The sequence below is a fragment of the Bos indicus genome, chromosome 9, assembly GCF_029378745.1.
Source record: "Bos indicus isolate NIAB-ARS_2022 breed Sahiwal x Tharparkar chromosome 9, NIAB-ARS_B.indTharparkar_mat_pri_1.0, whole genome shotgun sequence".
NCBI classification, from domain to species: domain Eukaryota; kingdom Metazoa; phylum Chordata; class Mammalia; order Artiodactyla; family Bovidae; genus Bos; species Bos indicus.
Window position 1 is genome coordinate 74,334,783 of NC_091768.1, and position 20,740 is coordinate 74,355,522.

General features: G+C 38.6%; 1 protein-coding gene across 3 annotated transcripts in view; it reads left to right on the top strand.

Moving 5' to 3' along the window:
• PDE7B (phosphodiesterase 7B) overlaps positions 1 to 20,740 on the top strand; it is a 348,288-nt gene that overhangs the window by 283,342 nt on the left and 44,206 nt on the right. For all 3 annotated transcript variants that reach the window (XM_019967483.2, XM_019967484.2, XM_019967482.2), the window contains 4 exons: positions 11,746 to 11,897; positions 14,213 to 14,276; positions 16,956 to 17,051; positions 19,822 to 19,922. In XM_019967483.2, coding sequence (XP_019823042.1) covers positions 11,746 to 11,897; positions 14,213 to 14,276; positions 16,956 to 17,051; positions 19,822 to 19,922 — 413 coding nt within the window. The remainder of the gene's footprint in view (positions 1 to 11,745; positions 11,898 to 14,212; positions 14,277 to 16,955; positions 17,052 to 19,821; positions 19,923 to 20,740) is intronic.

Sequence of the window (20,740 nt, forward strand, 5' to 3'; positions counted from 1 at the left end):
CCAAAGCTTGAGGTACTAACCAATGTCTGCGAATTTCTTTGTGTAATAACATAATAATCAAATCACATTAAGTCAGTGTCAGTAATACATGTGTTTTCAATTTTAAAACCCACAAGTGATTTATTATTCACCTCCCAATATTCCATTTGTACATTTAGTGAGAGAAACAGGAAAGTTACATACATAGAATCACTTCCAAGTTTTGCTATGAAGTTATTTCTCTGGTTGTTCTCTAGTTATTTTACTGACTCTCTTTCAATATTAGCACTATTTCTCACTCTGACATTCCTGTTCAATGATACTGATTTTAATCTTCAACCTTTACATTTTTACTGTTTTTAAACACTTGTATTTATGAATTGCACTGAAATGTCCTTTTCTTGCTTTTGTTTTGCTATACTTTTTTAAAAGGAAGGAAATCTGAGATTCCATGAGTATTCATACATCACTGTACCTCAGGGAAAATAAGGTCCCATGCTAGACTGTCACATGCCCCCTATTCTTTGTCCTTTTCTATTCTATAAAGAACAGAATATAATGAACAAAGCATCGTGAAAAATCAGATAGACCTAGGTTCCAGTCCCTGCTCTGCTACTTATGAGTTATGCAGTTCCTGTTCTTCTGCACAGGAGATTACCCTGTTATCTGTTGTGAAACATTTAGTAAACTTTTCTAAAAATCTGTTGCTTCATCTGTAGAAAGTACCTAGTAATACTGACTTCACAGTACCCACTTTTTTGAAAAAATCAAATAAAATGACAAATGTAAACTGTCTCGTAGGTGCTCAATATTTCTTAGTCCCATCAGCCCCTGGCCCCAAGCCCTGTTTTTGCTATAGATAGAATAAATGGAATAGAAGGCCAGGGGTGCTTGTTCTAGATTAAATCCATCAGTTATATCTTTGAGGACAGTTCAGGTACTAATGCAAGTTGACACCAGAATAATCATCTAAAAATTACTTCTCTCTTCTCTAACTCAGTGTGCAAATCTATACTTTCCTTGACCCATGAATGGTATGAGTCTCAGTGGGAATTTGTTCCTTAATGGCGTTACACGTATGATTACACCTAAGATGCCACTATAACCCATAGAGAGCCTTGGGCCATAAGAGACAAATCTCAAAGTGCAGGTAAAATCTCAAGCTCTACTGAACTAGGTGGGTGTTTGCATTTAAAGAGCTATATTCCAACTACATATAATACCCACTTGATTTAATCCATTAAATCAGAGGATTCACTCAGGTGGACTGTAACTCAAGCATCCATTATACCCATAAAAAGAAAGGAATTCACTCACAATGAACTTCCTTTCCAAAGATAAAACATAAAGGATCCTTTTCTGAAAATTTTTGGAGGTCCACATTCCTACCCAGGTCTCTGCTGATGGATACACTTAGTACTAATATACAACCATTCTAAAGATATATTTACAATGTTTTCAAAAATCCTACAAATTCCAAAAGAAAAAGAAGTTCAAGTTCTTCTACACAGGAGATTACCCTGTAATCTGTTGTATAAAATGAATGAATCTTGTCTGCTCCAGACAATTCATTCTTACTATCAGTTCTGTGGAGGTATGTATGCATCATGAGGAAAATAATGTGCTACAGGAGGTAGGAAAAAGAAAAAGTTTCTACCTCAACCAATAATCACCTTACTCCAGAAAGAATGTTCTGTGACAACCTAGAGGGGTGGGATGGGGTGGGAGGTGGGAAGGGGGTTCGAGAGGGAGGGGACATATCTATACCTATGGCTGATTCATGTTGATGAATCAGAAACTAACACACTATTGTAAAGCAATTATCCATCAATTAAAAATAAATATTTTTTAAAAGAATATGTATATATATATACATACACAATAGATTATTACTCAGCCATCAAAAAGAATGAAATAATGCCATTTACAGCAACATGAATAGACCTAGAGTTAATCATATCAAATGAAATAAGTCAGAAAGAGAAAGACAAATATCATATGATAGCACTTATATGTGGAATCTTAAAAACTGATACAAATGAACTTATTTACAAAATAGAAATAAATTCACAGACATAGAAAGCAAATTTATGGTTACCAAAGGAGGTAGGGTGAGAGGGGACCAGGAGAGAGAAAGTATGAATTTGGGATTAATATATATACACTACTATGTATAAAAGAGATAGCCAACAAGGACCTGTGTGTATAGCACAGGGAGCTATAGCACAGATCTTCAGTGTCCTATAATAATCTAAGTAGAAAACAATCTGAAAGAAGGGTAGAGATATGTAATATGTGTCTAACTGAATCACTTTGCTGAACACCTGAAACTAACACAACCTTGTAAATCAACTATACTTTGATTTTTTTAATGGTTAAAAATAATAATAATCACCTATCCCTTCATTCCCTTGTTCAGTGAGCACCTTTTAAGCCAGCCACCACACTATACAGATGTGTGTGTGTGCTCAATCATATCCGACTCTTTGAGACCCCATGGACAGCAGCCCGCCAGGCTCCTCTGTCCATGGGATTTTCCAGGGAAGAATACTGAAGTGAGTTGCCACCTCCCACTCCACGGGACCTTCCTGACCCAGGGATCAAACCCATGTCTCTTGCATCTCCTGCACTGGCTAGCGGATTCTTTACCACTATCGGCACCCACGTGGTCCTACTCTAATAGGGCTTATAGTAGTGTGTGCAGCAACGGGCAGGAGAGCTAAGAACACTGGTTATTCCAATCCCAACTGCAAAGCATTAGAGGGACTCACAGAAGATCTGAATGCATCTGACTGGGAAGTGAGGAGGAATTATTTGAGGTGGGCTATTGAAGGGTTAATGGCATTTTGATAGATGGAGATAGTAATCAATTGAGTAATCAGCTGAGAAGTATGGGAATCATACAGAAGCTTGAGGGACTTGGGAGGGGGAAAAAAGCAGCCAGAACAGAGACCTATCTATTTGCAAGGGGACTGGTGGGAGATAAAAATGGGAAAATAAGTTGGCATCAACATTGTAAAGGACCATAAATACCATAAAAATAGTATAAATATAACTATGTAGACATTGGGGAGCCACTGAAGAATTTGAAGCAGGGGGGCTAACATGGTAGGCGTCGTGCTTGAGAAATAAATCTGTCAGTGGTAGGTGAGAGACATTGGAGGGGACAACTGGAGACATTCAGAGGATTACTCCACTCTCCCGGGGTGGGGGTGTAGAATGAGCAGACAGAGTGAACGGCAAGGAGCAGATGTATATTACAACACACATCTGGAATTTTTATAGTGAAATATAATAATTCAAACACTTAACTCCGATAAAAGACCACACTTATTTTAAATATATGCTGGGAACTAGAGAGTTAACGCAACAGTTTTTAAACCTCTGGAGACTTAGAATCAACTGAAAGTTTGGTCACCTCAATTTGCTCACCACAAACCATTGCCCTCAAAACTTGGGATTTGCTAAACATTTCAAACACTGAGAAGCCGGAGAGTTCAATAAAACCACATTGTGCCTGGCACATATTTCTCCTTTTAAACTAAAGAAATTTGATGCTTACTAATTCATTTAAATTTCATTCAAACTGAGATTTTGAAAAACCTCTCTGTTGCCCAGAGAAATCTTAAGAGCTTATTTTTAAAGGCTTTTCCTTCCTTACAAAAAGGAAATAGTTTTTCAACTATCCCTGAACCCCGGAAGTTAGAGATTCATAATCCATGTGTTGAAGTGGATTTTGGGGTAGGCAAAATAATAGACTAGAAACAGCACATTTTACCATAAACCAGTTCATTGGATGGTTGAGGAGGACAAGGATTTTGACCCTCTTAAACACTTCCTGAGCACGTTTTCTAAAGGTGAGGCAGCAGGTGTGGATACGGTGAACTGAGGAAAGAGTTCATTCTGTTCTATGACTCATAGCAGCCATATTGGTTTTCTCTTCACTGTCAAGAGCATAAAAGAGAAATGGCAATTTAAAAAAGTAAATGTTAAAAAGTAGAACTAGAGAAACAATTCTCTTTGCCTTAAAAACTCCTCTTCCTCCACTTCCTCCCACTCAATGGCAGTGTTGAAGCATAGCTCTTCTTCAAGTGACAGCCATCAAGAAGTCGTGAGTATTTGTTGTACATAGAAGAACTAATGACATGGGGCTTTACTACATCTCTGTTCAGAACCTGCATTTAGGAAACTTAAAATAACTTAGTTCCTTTTAACTCAAATTGATTTTCCAACTTCAAGTTAAATTTTAAGGCAATGATGAGTTTTCTTTTGGTTTAGGCTTGTTTTCTTTTTGTTCCTTTCCTCATTTTTTGGTGATTTTGTTATTGTTAATGTTATGTTGTATGCATTTTTGTTTGTTTTTGGAATGAAAACTTTTCCAGTCCTGTGGCCACTGCTGAGTTTTCCAAATTTGCTAGCATATTGAGTGCAGCACTTTCACAGCATCATCTTTCAGGATTTGGAATAGCTCAACTGGAATTCCATCACCTCCACTAGCTTTGTTCGTAATGATGCTTTCTAAGGCCCACTTGACTTCACATTCTAGGATGTCTGGCTCTAGGTCAGTGATCGCACCATCGTGATTATCTGGGTCAGGAAGATCTTTTTTGTACAGTTCTTCTATGTATTCTTGCCATCTCTTCTTAATATCTTCTGCTTCTGTTAGGTCCATACCATTTCTGTCCTTTATCAAGCTCATCTTTGCATGAAGTGTTCCTTTGGTATCTCTGATTTTCTTGAAGAGATCCTTAGTCTTTGCCGTTTTGTTGTTTTCCTCTATTTCTTTGCATTGATCGCTGAAGAAGGCTTTTTTATCTCTTCTTGCTATTCTTTGGAACTCTGCATTCAGATGTTTATATCTTTCCTTTTCTCCTTTGCCTTTCACTTCTCTTCTTTTCACAGCTATTTGTAAGGCCTCCCCAGACAGCCATTTTGCTTTTTTGCATTTCTTTTCCATGGGGATGGTCTTGATCCCTGTCTCCTGTACAATGTCACAAACCTCATTCCATAGTTCATCAGGCACTCTATCTATCAGATCTAGGCCCTTAAATCTATGTCTCACTTATTAGTACAATAATTATCAGATTATGTAATTTATTAATAATGTTATTTTAAATATTCAGTAGAATTAGTGCTCTGAAAGTATTGATGTTAAATTTATGAAGTCAAGTCTCCATGTTTGCTAGAAGCAAGTTCCCACTTAAACATAAAGCATTCTTTGTTCTCAGAACCACCTGAGCTACCTCTGTACCAATTACTAATTATTCAAATTCTGGAAATATTGGGTTGGCCAAAAAAGCCGTTCAAGTTTTTCTGTAAGATGGTGTGGAAAACCCAAATGGGCTTTTTAAACCTAATAGTAGATACAGACATTGTTGGAGGAACTATGTATATAGTTGACAGAAACACCCTCATCATATAGGTGAACTTATAGCTTTTCTTTAACCCCAGATATTATTTCTAGGTTTAAGATTTCTCCTAGTACCAAAATGTATCAGCCCCTGTAAAGAGAAGATGCCATAGAGAAGGTACTCAAAATGAAAATAATTTTTATTAACATTTTTTGCACTTAAGCCAATCCCAGCTTGTGAAATTTGAAAATTACCATATGAGCAGTGCCAATATAAACTTCATAACCCTAAAATTAGTGTCTAAATAGTGCAGAAATGTGTTAATATGTACAATTTGTGAAATTTGTAAGAGAACAAGCAAGCAGAAAACGACTTTCACAGTCAGAGTCAACGCGTACATAGATTAGGCAGTGAGGCCTTCTGGAGCAATGTTTTGTAACTTCCAAATGAGAATATGGGGACCCATAGCCCATTAAACTACAAAATCCAAACAGAAAGCACCATTAGGATAGCTGTGAATGCCTTTAAATCAAGTTTTTTAATTCTATAAAAGTATTAAATAAACCCAGTATTTTATTATTACACATTTTGTTAAGATTCTTTAAAATTTTGCAAGCTGATTTTAACTGAAAGTGTCGTGTCCAACTCCTTGCGACCCCATGGACTGTAGCCCGCCAGGCTCCTCTGTCCATGGGGATTCTTCAGGCAAGAATCCTGGAGTGGGTTTCTGTTCCCTTCTCCAAGGTATCTTCTCGACCTAGGGATCGAACTCAGGTGTCCTGCACTGCAGGCAGAGTCTCTACCTACCATCTGAGCCACCAGGGAAGCCTGATTTTAATGAAGCTATCTTCCAAATTTAGCCTAGCCAATCATTTAAATTTCTGTCCAGAAATGCCTATCACTGTACTCCTAATAATCAAAACAAAAATATGCTACTCACTGAAAGTCCTTTTGGAAATAAATGTTTCAGGTCTTATTTAATAACAGTATAACACATATCAACGCTTCCAAAGCCAATGCCTAGGATTATTATACAGCATGGTGATTTATTCACAGGTTGTTCTTTATATGAATTTTTTCTCCCAACTATACTTTCAGTTTATATCCTAGTTTTCTATTCTATTATCTCACAGCACAAAGTGCTCCCTAAATGACAGTTGATAAATAAGTTATTAACATTGTTTTAAAATAAATTTATTTTCTTTCATTATTGAATCTCTTCAAGAGAGCTACCTTAAAGATTTTTTTCATTTAGCTTTATGAATGTCCTCATGTAAGAAAATGAAACTTTATCATTTTCATAAATGTTCACCCAGTATCACTTCTGAATTATTCTCTCATATATTAAAGAACAACTCAGAGAGCAGTGCTATATGGATACTTATGACATGCCTTTGTATTTTAGAAAATATTGGCCACTAACAAATACTGTATCTTGGCAGATACCTACCTGCCCATCTCAGACAGTAAGTAAGAATTTGCACAAATAAAGAATACACATTAAACCAAATGATTCCAAAACGTTGACATCAACATTCAAAACATTCAACATCATGATGAATGATGTTATATGCTATTAATGTATTTTTTAACCTACACACTACCATAAAAAATTAACTATGAGAAGGTTTTATGTATAGATTTATTTTAATATTTAACATTTTTCACATTATTTGAGCTTCTGCTGCAAAGATGCAAGACAGGGCCAAAACTAGGCTGGGGCAAGTGAGGCCCTTACCTCAGCTGCAAAATTTTAGAAGGTACCAAATAATTCAGTAATTAAGATATTTTTTTTAACATAATATTTTCAAAATAAAAATTAAGAACAAAAAATATCAAAAATGAAAATAAAAATTGAAAGAGATCCACATTGTCATGTTAATAGACTATCACCATTTTGACTACAAGGGTAAAATAAAAAAATGAGAGAGTCTTGCTGTTTTCCTCTTTTCTTTAAGGCAAAAATGGCTTCTCAGCTCATAGCAACAGGAGATTAGCAATATTTTAGTCAAAATGATAATTTTGGTGACCAGAAATTATCTCTTATCACCTGTATTTACTGTATGTAACAAGTGTCATTATCTATGTAACAAGCTACGAATCCACTTAAAATATCTCACATGGAAAGGTGAATGGAAGTTTACCAAGAAACAATCCATAATTTCAATTTGCTACGTTTGTGTCATATTTCCATAATCCAAGCTTAAATTGTTTGCTTCTGATTCTATTATATAAACACAGGCATGCTATCAGCCACAAGGGAGATTTTCTTCTAGTATTTTAGAATGGGAGGATTTTCATAGACTACCAAAAAAAGGAAGAGACCACTGTACGGATATTTCCTTTCAGGTTTATACGTAACACAGAAATAATTAATTTCATTTATTTACCAACACACTTTATTTCATTCTATATAGTTCAATATAGAAATATCACCACATTTCTTTTTTTTTTTTTTTAGAAATATCACCACATTTCTTTGCTCCCAAACGTGGCAAAACTCCTTGAAAGCTGAATATACTCCATGTCATTATGTCAGATTTGTCCCTTCCCATTCTTTCTCTTCTTAGACTCTTTATTATATAATAACGTCAGAATTATAGGGAATTTGTGCAAATGAAACAAAGAACATTCGTAGTCCCTTTACCCGGATGCACGAGTTGTATTTTGCTTTATTTGCCTCGCTGCTACTTTCTTCATAATCACTTGAGAAGTTGTTTTACACATCATGCCCCTTTATCCCTAAATATTTCAACATGTATTTTCTAAGAACAAGGGATTCTCCCATGTAACCACAGTTCAATTGTCAAAGTCAAGGCATTTATAGATAGGATATTATTATCTCATATAGAAGTCCATATCCCAGTTTTACAAATTGTCCTACTAATGTCATTTATGGAATTGTTTTTTTTTTTTTGATCCAGGATCCAGTTCAGAGCCGTGCATTGCATTAAGCACACTGTTATCTGTGTATCCATTATTATGAAACAATACCTGGGTTCTCTTTGTCTTTTATGAAGTTGATATTTTTTAAGAGTTTAAGCAGAGGCATATATATACCTGTGGCTGATTTGTGTTGCTGTATGGCAAAAGCCAACACAATATTGTAAAGCAGTTATTCTCCAATTAATTAATTTTTTAAAAGAGTTCGGACAGATTGTTTACTTGAAGAACATGCTTCAGTTTGGGTTTTCCTGATGTTACCTCTTTTGAGGGGTGGGATGTACCTCGGGGCAGGACCACTGCACAGGTGATGTTGTGTCCTCAGTGAATTACGTCAGGCAGAGTAAGATATCAGCTCCTCCTATGACAAGTGATGCTGAAGTTGAATAGTTAGTGAAGATGGTACCTCCTATACATTTGTCCACTAGAAAACTATCCATGTTTTCCTTTTGGATTAATGTCACCTGTGAAAAGGTACTTTGATACTATGTAATTATCCTGTTGCTTTTTAAACTTGTACTTAATTTTATTATCTATTAATGATTTTGGCCTGAATCAGTTATTACTATAAAGGTTGCTATTACTAATAACTCATTGTTTCTTCCACCTTATTGGTCAGAGCTTTCTCTTCCCTTATTTACTTATTTACGCATGTCCTTACTGTGGGCTGGTGGAGTCTTTTTTTTTTTAGTCAGTGATTTATAATCCACTCTCCTGTTATTCATGCTGAGTTTCAAATTTTTGCATATTTGCTCAGAAAGACCCACTTCACATTGTCTCCTCTGTCATTTTTCTACGAGCCCATCATTTTTTGAACTCTCCCTTATTTTTTGGCATTACAAGAAGTCACAGTTCATCTTGTAGTCTGCCTGCCCCAGTCTTAGGTTCACACATTGCACCAAGGTTATCGGGCTCCTTTTAGCGATAAATTCTATTTAAATAACAAAATGTGCATGCTAAATGTGCTTGTAGCTACTGGATATTGTTGCTTATAAGCACACAACAAAATGTGCTTGTTTAAGGGCACAGTTCAATGAACTTTGACTCTGAGTGCTGCACTCACAGTCCCTAGGTTAATCTCATCTGACCACTCCCAAATGTATTTCTCAAACCCAGTCTTCTCCCCCAAGCTCTGGATTTTATATCCATTTATTTCTACTAGACATCTTCACCTGAATTTCCAATAGACATCCAAATTCAACACGTATCAAGCTGAAATCCACCCCACACCTGTTCCATCTGCAGCCTTCCCCATCTCAGATGATGGCAGCTCCATTCCCCCAGTTATTCAGGCCAAAAACTTGAAAATACATTCAAAATGTATTCAGAATCCCCCCATGTCAACTCTCTCCATGGCTACCCCTATGGTCTAACCAAACCATCATTTCTTGCCAAGATTATTCCAGTAGGGCCGTAACAGATCTCACTGCATCAAAAGTTTGCTGCTACAATCTTTTCTTAATACAGAGGCCACAGTGACCCTTTTTAAATGCTGTGTTTCCATATTACTCTTCCTCTCAAAACTTTGCAGTGGTTCCATGTTTTACTGAGAGTAGAGCCCAAGTTGTTACAATGGCTTTCAGAGTAAAATTCTCACACACACCTCCACTTTGCTCTATGAACACATCTCTTTCTCCTCTTTTTCTCTCTCTCTACATGCCAGCATCCCAGCCTCACTCCCACTTTGGAATTAGTTGAGCTGGTACCTCTGTAAGAAAGGCTTTTCCCCAGATACCTGCTTGGTCAGCTCCTTCATGTACTCCAAGTTTTAATCAAATCGTAGCCTCTAATGAGGGCAACCTTGGCTATCCCAACACAGAACTCCTGATCCTTTGTCCCTTGCTTTCCTTTCTTCCCCCATTGCACATACCAGCTTCTAACCCATTTTTATAAATTACTTCTTTTTTGTTTATTGCTTATTTTATATCTCCCTTGGCTAGAATGCAAGCTTCTTGAAGATGGGGGTCTTTGTTTTGCTCACTAGAGGACCTAGAACTGAAAGATCTCACCAAGCATCTGGAACAGTGCCTGTCCCTTAGTAACATTTAGTAACACTCAAAACATTTTTTTTTTTTTTTTTTTTGTGGCCTCATTCTACTCATTGCAGGATCTTATTTCCCCAACCAGGGATCAAACCCAGACCTTGCCAGTGAAAATGCCAAATCCCAACCACTGGACCATCAGAGAATTACCTCAAAACATTTTTTAACGAATGAACCTCTTTAACCTGTACTTTGATTGATAAACAGAAATGAGTGAGAACCTATCAGTAGAACTGAGCCCACATTCAATATTGATGTGCGCCTAAGCTCCCAACTTCAGTTTACTGCTCTTATCTCCTTATGGTCTTGTTTACATCTCCCCACACATGAAATCTAAAACCAATTGAAAATAAAAAGAATTTTAAATCAGGTGGCATTTCCAAAAAGCAGTGGGTGTTGTGTGCCCTGAGTTAAGTCTTTGCATGCATAATAAACCCAAGTAACTTTCTGATTTTGGTCATTCCCTGGCCTTGGGGAGCGCCACATTGTAAAAGGGTCATTTTCCATCTATTCCTCTCTTCCAATATCCACTGTGATTTTGAGTTCTATAGAGGAAAAGGGGACATGGGAAGAGGCATGAGGGGAACCAAAATTTCTTTATGTATGAACTGTATGTTTTCCTACTAGGACCATTCAGTTGACTCCAGACCTAAATTTGGCAGCAGACATCACTCATGTGGCTGAGTGATTCATTGAATTTCATCTGAGATGAGACCTACCTTGACAGACATTCAAATAATGTGCTTGGAGTATTTCTGGACAGTCAACAGTCAAGTTTTAAAAGGCACATGTGACAGAAGTATTAAAAGATCTCTACTGACAGGATCAGATTTTTATGGCCACCAGTGAAAGAGAATATACTCTATCAGAAAATAAACACCCTTTTTGCTTCATGTCATGAGAATCTAGGTCACTCTTGTGCTGAGAGTTTTAATTCCTTTGCTGACGATGTTCCTGGGACATTAGGAAACCTTTCCTCGTGTCCAAGCTAGTGTATTCTCAACTCTTCTAATTCAGGTGAAGGATTTCATCAGACTACAGAGCTTGTAGGATGAGAACCTGTTCTAAATTCTGGAACCTCCATTCCAATATAGAAGAATAAAAAAGCATGACTGTTCTTTAACTGTTCTGCATACAGAAGTGTGTAAATTTACTAAGTTTACTAACGTTCTTAAGAAAATGAGGTTTTTAATTCACATTCATGTCTTCCAAAATTAGTCAGAAATATCTCCTTTTAATGAATGTAACATATCAGAAATATCCTTCTTGTTCTAAAAGAATTTCAAATGCAGAGTTACATGGTCTCTATTTAAGAAAGCGTTGAGAGCATCTCTTGGGATTGTCTCCTTTATAATGCACTCTATTTTTACAGAGTGGAGAAAATAGGGCTTTTTAAATGTATAACTTCGGAATTTGATTGCTTTCCACAGATACAACACACTCAGGGGAAATTGGCACCAAGAAAAAGGTGAAAAGACTGTTAAGCTTTCAGAGATACTTCCATGCATCAAGGCTGCTTCGTGGAATTATACCACAAGCCCCTCTCCACCTGTTGGATGAAGACTACCTTGGACAAGCAAGGGTGAGCTGGTTACCCCTCGGTCACTTCATACCAGCCCAGTGGCTGAGAGGATGTGCCTCCCCCCACCCTCCCACCTCCCCTACCTCCACTGGTAGCACCTCACTTTAAGTCCTACTTCGGGGCCCTGAGGAGCTCTGTGCCTCTCAATAGTTACTCAACACATCTGGGCTTTTCCCTTATATATTAATATAAAGTGAGGTTAATAGAAGCACTCTCCTCATAGGGGTGGCACAAAGACTAAATAAAGTAAAGCATGTTTACATGCTTAATAGACTCATATCTAGCACATGCTAGCTATTTTTATTTTTATAAATGTGCAAAACATTTTTGCACAACACTTAGAAAAACAAGGGTTTCCCTTGTAGCTCAGTTGGTAAAGAATCTGCCTGCAGTGCAGAAGACCTGGTTTCGATCCCTGGGTTGGGAAAATTTCCTGGAGAAGGAAATGGCAACCCACTCCAGTATCCTTGTCTGGAAAAATCTCATAGACAGAGAAGCCTGGTGGGCTGCAGTCCATGGGGTCTTTGCAATCCACTCTGGTGGCTCAGAGTGTAAAGAATCTTCCTGCAAGGCAGGAGCCAGGAAAGAATAGTGAAGTGGGTAGCCATTCCCTTCTCCAGGAGATCTTTCTTACCCAAGGATCAAACCCAAGGCTCCTGCCTTGCAGGCAGCTTCTTTACTCTCTGAGCCACCAGAGAAGCTCCAGAAGGAGAGCAAAGCTAAGCTCCCAGCACTGGAGCATCTGACAGCGTTCTCATGGATGCCACGTCTCTCAGCAGCCATCTCCCAAGAAAGACGACACTGAGATATAGGAAGAACCAACAGGCTGGAAATCGGGATATCAGAGATCAAATTTTAGCTCTGCCTTTAGAACTGGGTGACCTGGATTAAAAGAGCACTTAAACTGGACTTCACCCAAAACCTACTGTCCCTTTATTTCCTGATGCTGTTGTGAAGTCTTTGTGTGCCATGATGAGGCCTTTGGATTTTATCATAAAACACAGGGAGACCATTCAACGGGAGGTGGGGAAAGAGCTGGTCCTTAGCAGAAGCAGAGCCCATGAGAAGAGAGGAAGGCAGCCACTGGAGCTACAGTGAGGGTAGAGTCAGCGACTACAACTCTGACACCATCTAACTCTAAGCAGGAGGTATTGTTCAAAAGAAAGGTGGGCCAGTGGCTAAGACTCTGTGCTCCCAAAGCAAGGGGCACGGGTTTGATCCCTGATCAGGGAACTATTAATAAGATCCCAAATGCTGCACAGCACAAAGAAAAAAAAGACATAACCAAAGGTTTGAAAACAGGGACTGAATCAGATATTTGTACACCTACACTCATAGCAACATTATTCACAAGACCCAAAAGGAGGAAACAACCCATATGTGTGCCAGGAAATGAATGGATAAGCGAAGCGTGGTATAATTCATGCAATGGAAGATTATTCAGTAGGACAATAAGTCTACATTGGACGATAGGTCTTTAAATTACCCAATATTTTCAATTGCCCACGATTCAGTTTCCTGTCTGTAACAGTGGTTAATTTCACATTTAGTCCACACTGAGCAGAGTAATTTGCTCATCAATCATCTAGATTTCTTTTTTTTTTAACTTTACTGTAAACCTCCTCCCCTAGGTAGAGACTATAAAACTACAATTTTAACAATTTAAAAATTTTAACTACAATTTTAGCTGTTAAAATTGTATCTATCATGTGTGCTGTACTGTGTACATGCACTGCTCTAAGCTCTTTACGTATATTGCCTTATTTAATCTTCACAACAGCCCTCCAAAGCAATAGTATTATCAGCTATAGTTTCTTTTTTTATTTTTCTTTTAGATAATTGCTTTACAGCATTGTGTTGGTTTCTGCCAAACATCAACACGAATCAGCCATAGGTATAATGGGTGATGGTCCCTCCCACTTACACCTCCCTCCCACCTCCCTTCCCATCCCACCACTCTAGGGGTTTGAGTTCCCTGAATCATACAGCAAATTACCATTGGCTATCTATTTTGCATATGGTAATGTATTAGAAAACTGAAGTACAGAGAGGCTAAGCAATTTACCCAAGGTACCACAGCCAGTAAGACATGCGGCTGCCATGGGATGTGGCAATCTGATTCCAGAACCTGTCCCTTCAACACTGTGATTATTAGGGAGTGGAGTAAGATTTGTTTTACTACAAACCAGTTGTACATAGATAGTAGTAGGCTACTATTTTCAACTGTTTAATTCTTTAATTCACTGTGTCTCAAAGTAAATGTTTGGGTCTCCAATATGATTCATCTGAGTGGTGTTTTTTGTTTGCCTTTTCAGCACATGCTCTCCAAAGTGGGAATGTGGGACTTTGACATTTTCTTGTTTGATCGCTTGACAAACGGTAAGTCACCCAAAAGAATTTTCACTAAAATACACACCATAAAATGGGATTAATTTTGTGAAAAACAAAATTTATTTTTAAACACTGTTATTCTTTACTTCTTTCTTTTCCCACGTTCATAAATCTACAGCCATCCTAGAAGGGCCAGGGCAAAGGGAAATTTGTTCAGATGAAGAATAAGGGTTGAATTTGGACTTCAAATCTTAATACAATTTCCTTCTGGTCTTGACTCCAAAAGCATTTAAAAAGCACAGATTAGATCTTTCCTTGCGTAATACTTCAGCCACATGCAAAAGGAGGTCATTCGTTCTTAGTTGATGAAAACTAGAAACATAAAGGCATATCTGATCCGTCCTGACTCTTACTGGAGCCAGTGGTTTTGCACTTTTATTAAGTGAGTGAGTCTGCTCCATTGCAGGTATTGTTCAGATATGCTTGGCATCATGAGAAGAAAATAATTGCTGAGGATAGAGTACAGAAGCTTAGATTGCAGCTGAAGGGAAAAGTAAAATTCTTATTGGCTCCACTTTTTAAATTCTTGTGCCTATAGAGGTTTCTCTTAAGCAAATAATAAGATCCTATTGTATTTTTAACTGCCCATCGAACAAATCTGATAATAGGGAATCAGTAAAAGACATCACATTTAATGCTAACCATCATCTACCATGGCCTTCCCAGGTGGTGCCAGTGGTAAAGAACCCACCTGCCAATGCAGGAGACATAAGAGACAAGGGTTTGATCCCTGGGTTGGGAAGATTCCCTGGAGGAGGACATGGCAACCCACTCCAGTATTCTTGCTTGGAGAATCCCATTGTCAGAGGAGCCTGGTGTGTTACAGTCCGTAGTGTTGCACAGAGTCGGACACGACTGAAGTGACTTAGCACGCACACACTCATCATATACCAGGCTTGTGTTTTAAGTCATTACAGAAGATTTTCCTCACCATTCTATTCCTGACGAACAACATGTAGTGGAGAGAGATACAGCCTCAGACCCTGAAACTGAGCTTTGTGTGCATGTATGCTAAGTCTCTTCAGCCATGTCTGACTCTTTGTGACCCTATGGACTGTAACCCTCCAGGCTCCTCTGTCTGTGAGATTCTCCAGGCAAGAATACTGGAGTGGGTTGCCATGTCCTTCTCTAGGGGGTCTTCCCCACCCAGGGATGGAACCCACGTCTCCTGCATTAGCAGGCGGATTATTTACCACTAGCGCCACCTGGGGAGCCTGAAAATGAGCTTTACACTGTCAAAGCTAGACCATATAGGGATGTATCTCATAATCTTGCATCTCACTTTGCTCAAGTCAATTGAGAAATGGGGACCAGCACATGAAATTAACCGAGAACAAAAGAATTAGTCAATGCTCTTTATTAAAAAGAGAGTATAATCACAACTCACAAAAATATGAAATGAATACGTCAATGATTTTATTTAATTAAATTAGTTACAGATTCAGTAAAATGCTACAGCTAGTTCAAAGGAAAATTCAAAGAGTCATATATATGTAAGCAGTAAGAAAGGCGGAAATGAATTTGTCAATAGCTGGGAAACTGGGAGGGGAAAATCAATTGTATTTCCCTCTAATTTCATTTTCATTTACACAGACAAGAATTGTCTGCGATGATATTGGTTATCTAAAATTTTGATTCTTGTGAAATAGCTCAAAGATAATGAAAGCTATAAAAACACAGAGAATGAGATACCCTAAATGAGTGTGCTTAAGCAACGCATAGTTTTCCATTTAAGACACCAGTCCTTTTCTTAGTCCATTTCAGTCTTTCATAAAACCTGCTGCTGCTAAGTCACTTCAGTCGTGTCCGACTCTGTGTGACCCCATAGACGGCAGCCCACCAGGTTCCCCTGTCCCTGGGATTCTCCAGGCAAGAACACTGGAGTGGGTTGCCATTTCCTTCTCCAGTGCATGAAAGTGAAAAGTGAAAATGAAGTCGCTTAGTCGTGTCCGACTCTTAGCGACCCCATGGACTGCAGCCCACCAGGCTCCTCCATCCATGGGATTTTCCAGGCAAGAGTACTGGAGTGGGATGCCATTGCCTTCTCCGTCATAAACCCTACAATGCTTTTAAAACTCAAAGTCCTTATTCTCTAGTGAACAATATTTCTTGAATGCTTAGTTATTGTAGGTTCAGTTTTGCACCTCTGCTGACTTGAGTTACAAAGTATCTCATGGTCAAATCTCATCTTGAGTGATTTTCCAAAGGAAGAATAGGCAATATGGTGGCTTAGATACCCCTATATGTAAAAATCATTTGAAACCAACCTAAGACACATTTTCAGTGGCCATTAAACTGTGCATTTTTTTAAATACCCATACAAACACATACACACACACACACACACACACATGCACACACACACATGCACACATGTGTGTATGTACCCCTGGTACTGCTATAGGCAGATTCCTTTTAACTCTTAATGTTTTCATTGCCTGTGGTATTGGGGAAATGTCTGAGTTAATTTTTCTTGTGCAATAAGAGAAAACCTGGGACCAGATCATCATAATAATATCCTTTGTACTTGGATAATTTCATATCTAAAGAGGAAAAGAAATGATCCTATCAGAGAACTTTCATTACAGAAATTTTGGATCCTATTGTCTGTCTTGATATTTTAATAGTAATGAAAATGAATTAAAGCAGCTGACTGTTTTCCTATAGGAAACAGCCTGGTAACATTGCTGTGCCACCTTTTCAACACCCATGGACTCATTCACCACTTCAAGTTAGATATGGTGACCTTACACAGATTTTTAGGTAAGTCCTTTTTTCCACATTTCTACTCCATTTCTCATGAATAATGGCAGTCTACAATACTGTTTAATGTAAAGTGGTAAGAGCCACAGCATGGTAGATGAAGACCTCATATTAGTCTTAAATTATCCATCTTCATTTTAAAATACAGTTTATCTATTTAAATTGTTGAAAAAATATTAGTTATGCTTAGGCTTAAAATATAAAGGCTATGTGAAGACAGGGACTTTGCTGATGGTTCAACAGTAAAGAATCTGCCTGCAATGCCAAAGACACAGATTCAATCCCTGTGTCAGGAAGATTCCCTGGAGAAGGAGATGGCAATCCACTCCAGTATCCTTGCCTGGGAAATCCCATGAACAGAGGAGCCTGGCGGGCTTACAGTCCATGGGGTCACAAAAGAGTCGGACATGACCTAGTAACTAAACAACCACAATGTAAAGACAACCATCAAGAGCAGATAACTGTCAGAGAAGTTACTGATCTGCTCATATATTAACAAAACCCAAGCAAAGTACTCCTCAAATAATGCCACTCTGGACATGAGTTGTTGAAATATTCAATAGGCTTTTTTTTTTAATGAGAAGAGAACTACTGTGTATATGGACTTCCCTGGTGGCTCAGATGGTAAAGCGTCTGTCTACAATGTGGGATACCTGGGTTCGATCCCCTGGAGAAGGAAATGGCAATCCACTCCAGTACTATTGCCTGGAAAATCCCATGGACAGAGGAGCCTGGTAGGCTACAGTCCATGGGGTCGCAAAGAGTCAGACACGACTGAGCAACTTCACTTTCACTTTCACTGTGTATATAACACATTGAAGGCAGTGTTTTGGGTATGTTATTTCTAACAGTTTCAGTAACTCTGCAAGTTGGGTGCTGTCAATATTTGACCCATGGATAAGGAGAAGTACAAAGAAGTTTTGTTACTTGCTCAAGGTCAACAAATTGTAATTGGCAGAGCCTCCATCCAGGGCCAGGTCTGTTGGATTTGAAAGCCCACCATCTTTCCACCCAACTGCACCATCACTCTTCATCAAAAAGCAGTCCCAGCTCTCATCTGACTTTATGTATATGCTTATGTATCTTCCAGTGAATTATCCAGGGCACATTGTTTATATTTTTATTTATTTATTTATTTTGGCTGTGAGGGTCTTTGTTGCTGCTCAGGCTTTGCTCTAGTTAGAGTGCCAGGCCTTCTCTTGTTGCAGAGCATGGGCTCCAGGGCCCATAGGCTTCAGCAGTTGCTGCACGTGGGTTCAGTAGTTGTGGCCCGCAGCCTCCAGAGCACCGGCTCAGTGGTTGTGGCTCACCGGCCTCGCTGCTCTGCTGCATGTGGAATCTTCACAGACCAGAGGTCAAACCCACATCTCCTGCATTGACAGCTGACTCTTTATCACTGAGCCATCCTTGGCACATTTTTAATCACCAAATAACTGCCCTCTGCCTCTTAGTGTGTTCCTGACTTCTTTGACTTGCCACGTGGCAGTGTTTTGAATTTGAAAGCTGACTTGATACATCAAGAATAAAATAATGGTGATGATGATAACAACAGCAGCAGCAGCCACCAGGCTTCTATGGTGTTTACACATGCTGGGAACTCTTCTAAGAACTTGCATATATTAACCCGTTTAATCCTTACAGTATGCCTTTGAGATCAAAGCTATTATTATCCCTACTATATAGAGGAGGAAATAAAGGAAACTTGGTTAAGTAACTTTCCCAATATACATAAGTAATAGAGCCAGGATTTACATATAATAGTAAGATAAACCTGCTGAATAAAAGGTACATGTGGCACAACAGGATTATTGGAAACCAGCCAGAGCAAGGCTCATTCCAGAAACACAAATAACCTCAAGCTAATTGTGTTCCGAGAGATTGAGTGAAGTAATCCCCATGAATGGAGCCAAATAATTTCAATTTGCCTAAAGAGGGAGAATGCAGATACTTTGAGCATGTGTGCACACCAGAGTATGTGTGAAAAAGCTAGAGTCAGTGACAGAAATAACACCAGAATCTACAGCCAAAGTCATAGGCTGGGCTGAGAGAATATGGCCACACTCGAAAATCAGGACGTTCTATCCACACTGAATATATTGCATCTTAGGCATTGCCTTGGTTAACAGCTGAAACCGGCAAGTGGCTTCTGTAAATTGCAAACAAAATTGCATTATGTCTGTGGTATCAAGAGCACTCTGGTCCTTAGATTGGAAGGGCATGAAAGATAATCATTTGATCTGAATAAGATAGAAATAAATCTAAGGATTCCTCAGTTGGATCAGTGAATTTCCACCTGAAGAATCCCAAGGTTTGCTCTGGTCTGTATTTGTTATTTAAGTGATAAAGCTATCTTTGGATGAGAGCAGGGCTTTTCAAAAGGAAGCTTCTTTTATGGCATATTATTCATAAATGGCAGCAAACTTAATTAAACTATAATGTGAAATAAAGTTGTCCTTTTCCCACATGTTTATTTTGCCTGTGAATGAGAGCCTTCATGAATGCCAAAAAGAGGTGATTTATGAAGGTGGTGAGGAATCCCAAGGGCCTCACAAATCCTTCTAGCCTTTCTTCCCTCCTCCCTCTCCCTCTTCTCCGCTAACAACCTAGTAGAACTGCCAAGCTGGCAAACTACCTTCCTTTCTAAGGCATCCCCATGTTGCGCATTTGGGAGTCGCCGCTGTTTTTAAGCAAAGGAGACTTCAACAAGTCTGAGCTCGTGTGTCCTTTGTGTTTTGTTTTTAGCTGATTGAGTTATCTGTTTACCTCCTAGTCATGGTTCAAGAAGATTACCACAGCCAAAACCCGTATCACAATGCTGTTCATGCAGCCGATGTCACCCAGGCCATGCACTGCTACCTAAAGGAGCCAAAGGTAAGGCAAGCCCATCTGGAAACGCCAGGTAAACTGCCTGCGGGGCCCCAGATCGCCCGACATAACAGAGCAACTGGGTTATGAGTCCTTTATAGCATGAATACAAATTGCTTATATAAAGGGTTCATGGACTTCTCTGGCTATCCAGTGGTTAGGATTTTGCCTTCCAAAGCAGAGTTCAGGTTTGATCCCTGGTCGGGGAACTAAGCTTCCACATGCCTCGAGGCCAAAAAAAATCAAAACACAAAACAGAAGCAATATTGTAATAAATTCAATAAAGACTTTTTAAAAAAATGGTTGACATCAAAAAAATCTTTTAAAGAAAAATTTTAAAAAGTTTCAGTATCAGCTCTGAAATCATGAAAGTAAGAAAGAAAGAAAGTATAACAGTCACGAAAGAAAGTAAATTTTCTTTATAATTTATATATTTGCAAGGCTGCATTAGGACAAAAACAACCCTCTCTATGACAATCTGCATCTTAGATATATTCAACAATTCAAAAAGTTAAGTGTTTTTGCCTTGATACTATGCCACACATAGTACCACACTGAATTTTTCTAGGAAAAGTCTCCCAGCTCATGTTTTTTGATCAGCAAGTAGAATTACAACTCCTCAAGACCCAAGTTCCACTTCCTACTGAGGCAACTAGACATCCCAATTCCAGCCCAAGAGAACCTGTGTACATCAAAGACATCTGAAAAGTATACCCAGACGCAATGTATTAATCAAAAATTTTAAACATGATGATAATGCTGGTTACTCCAAACCTAAACATTTCTTAGCCATATAAAACCTAGCTGGTATAACATATCGGATG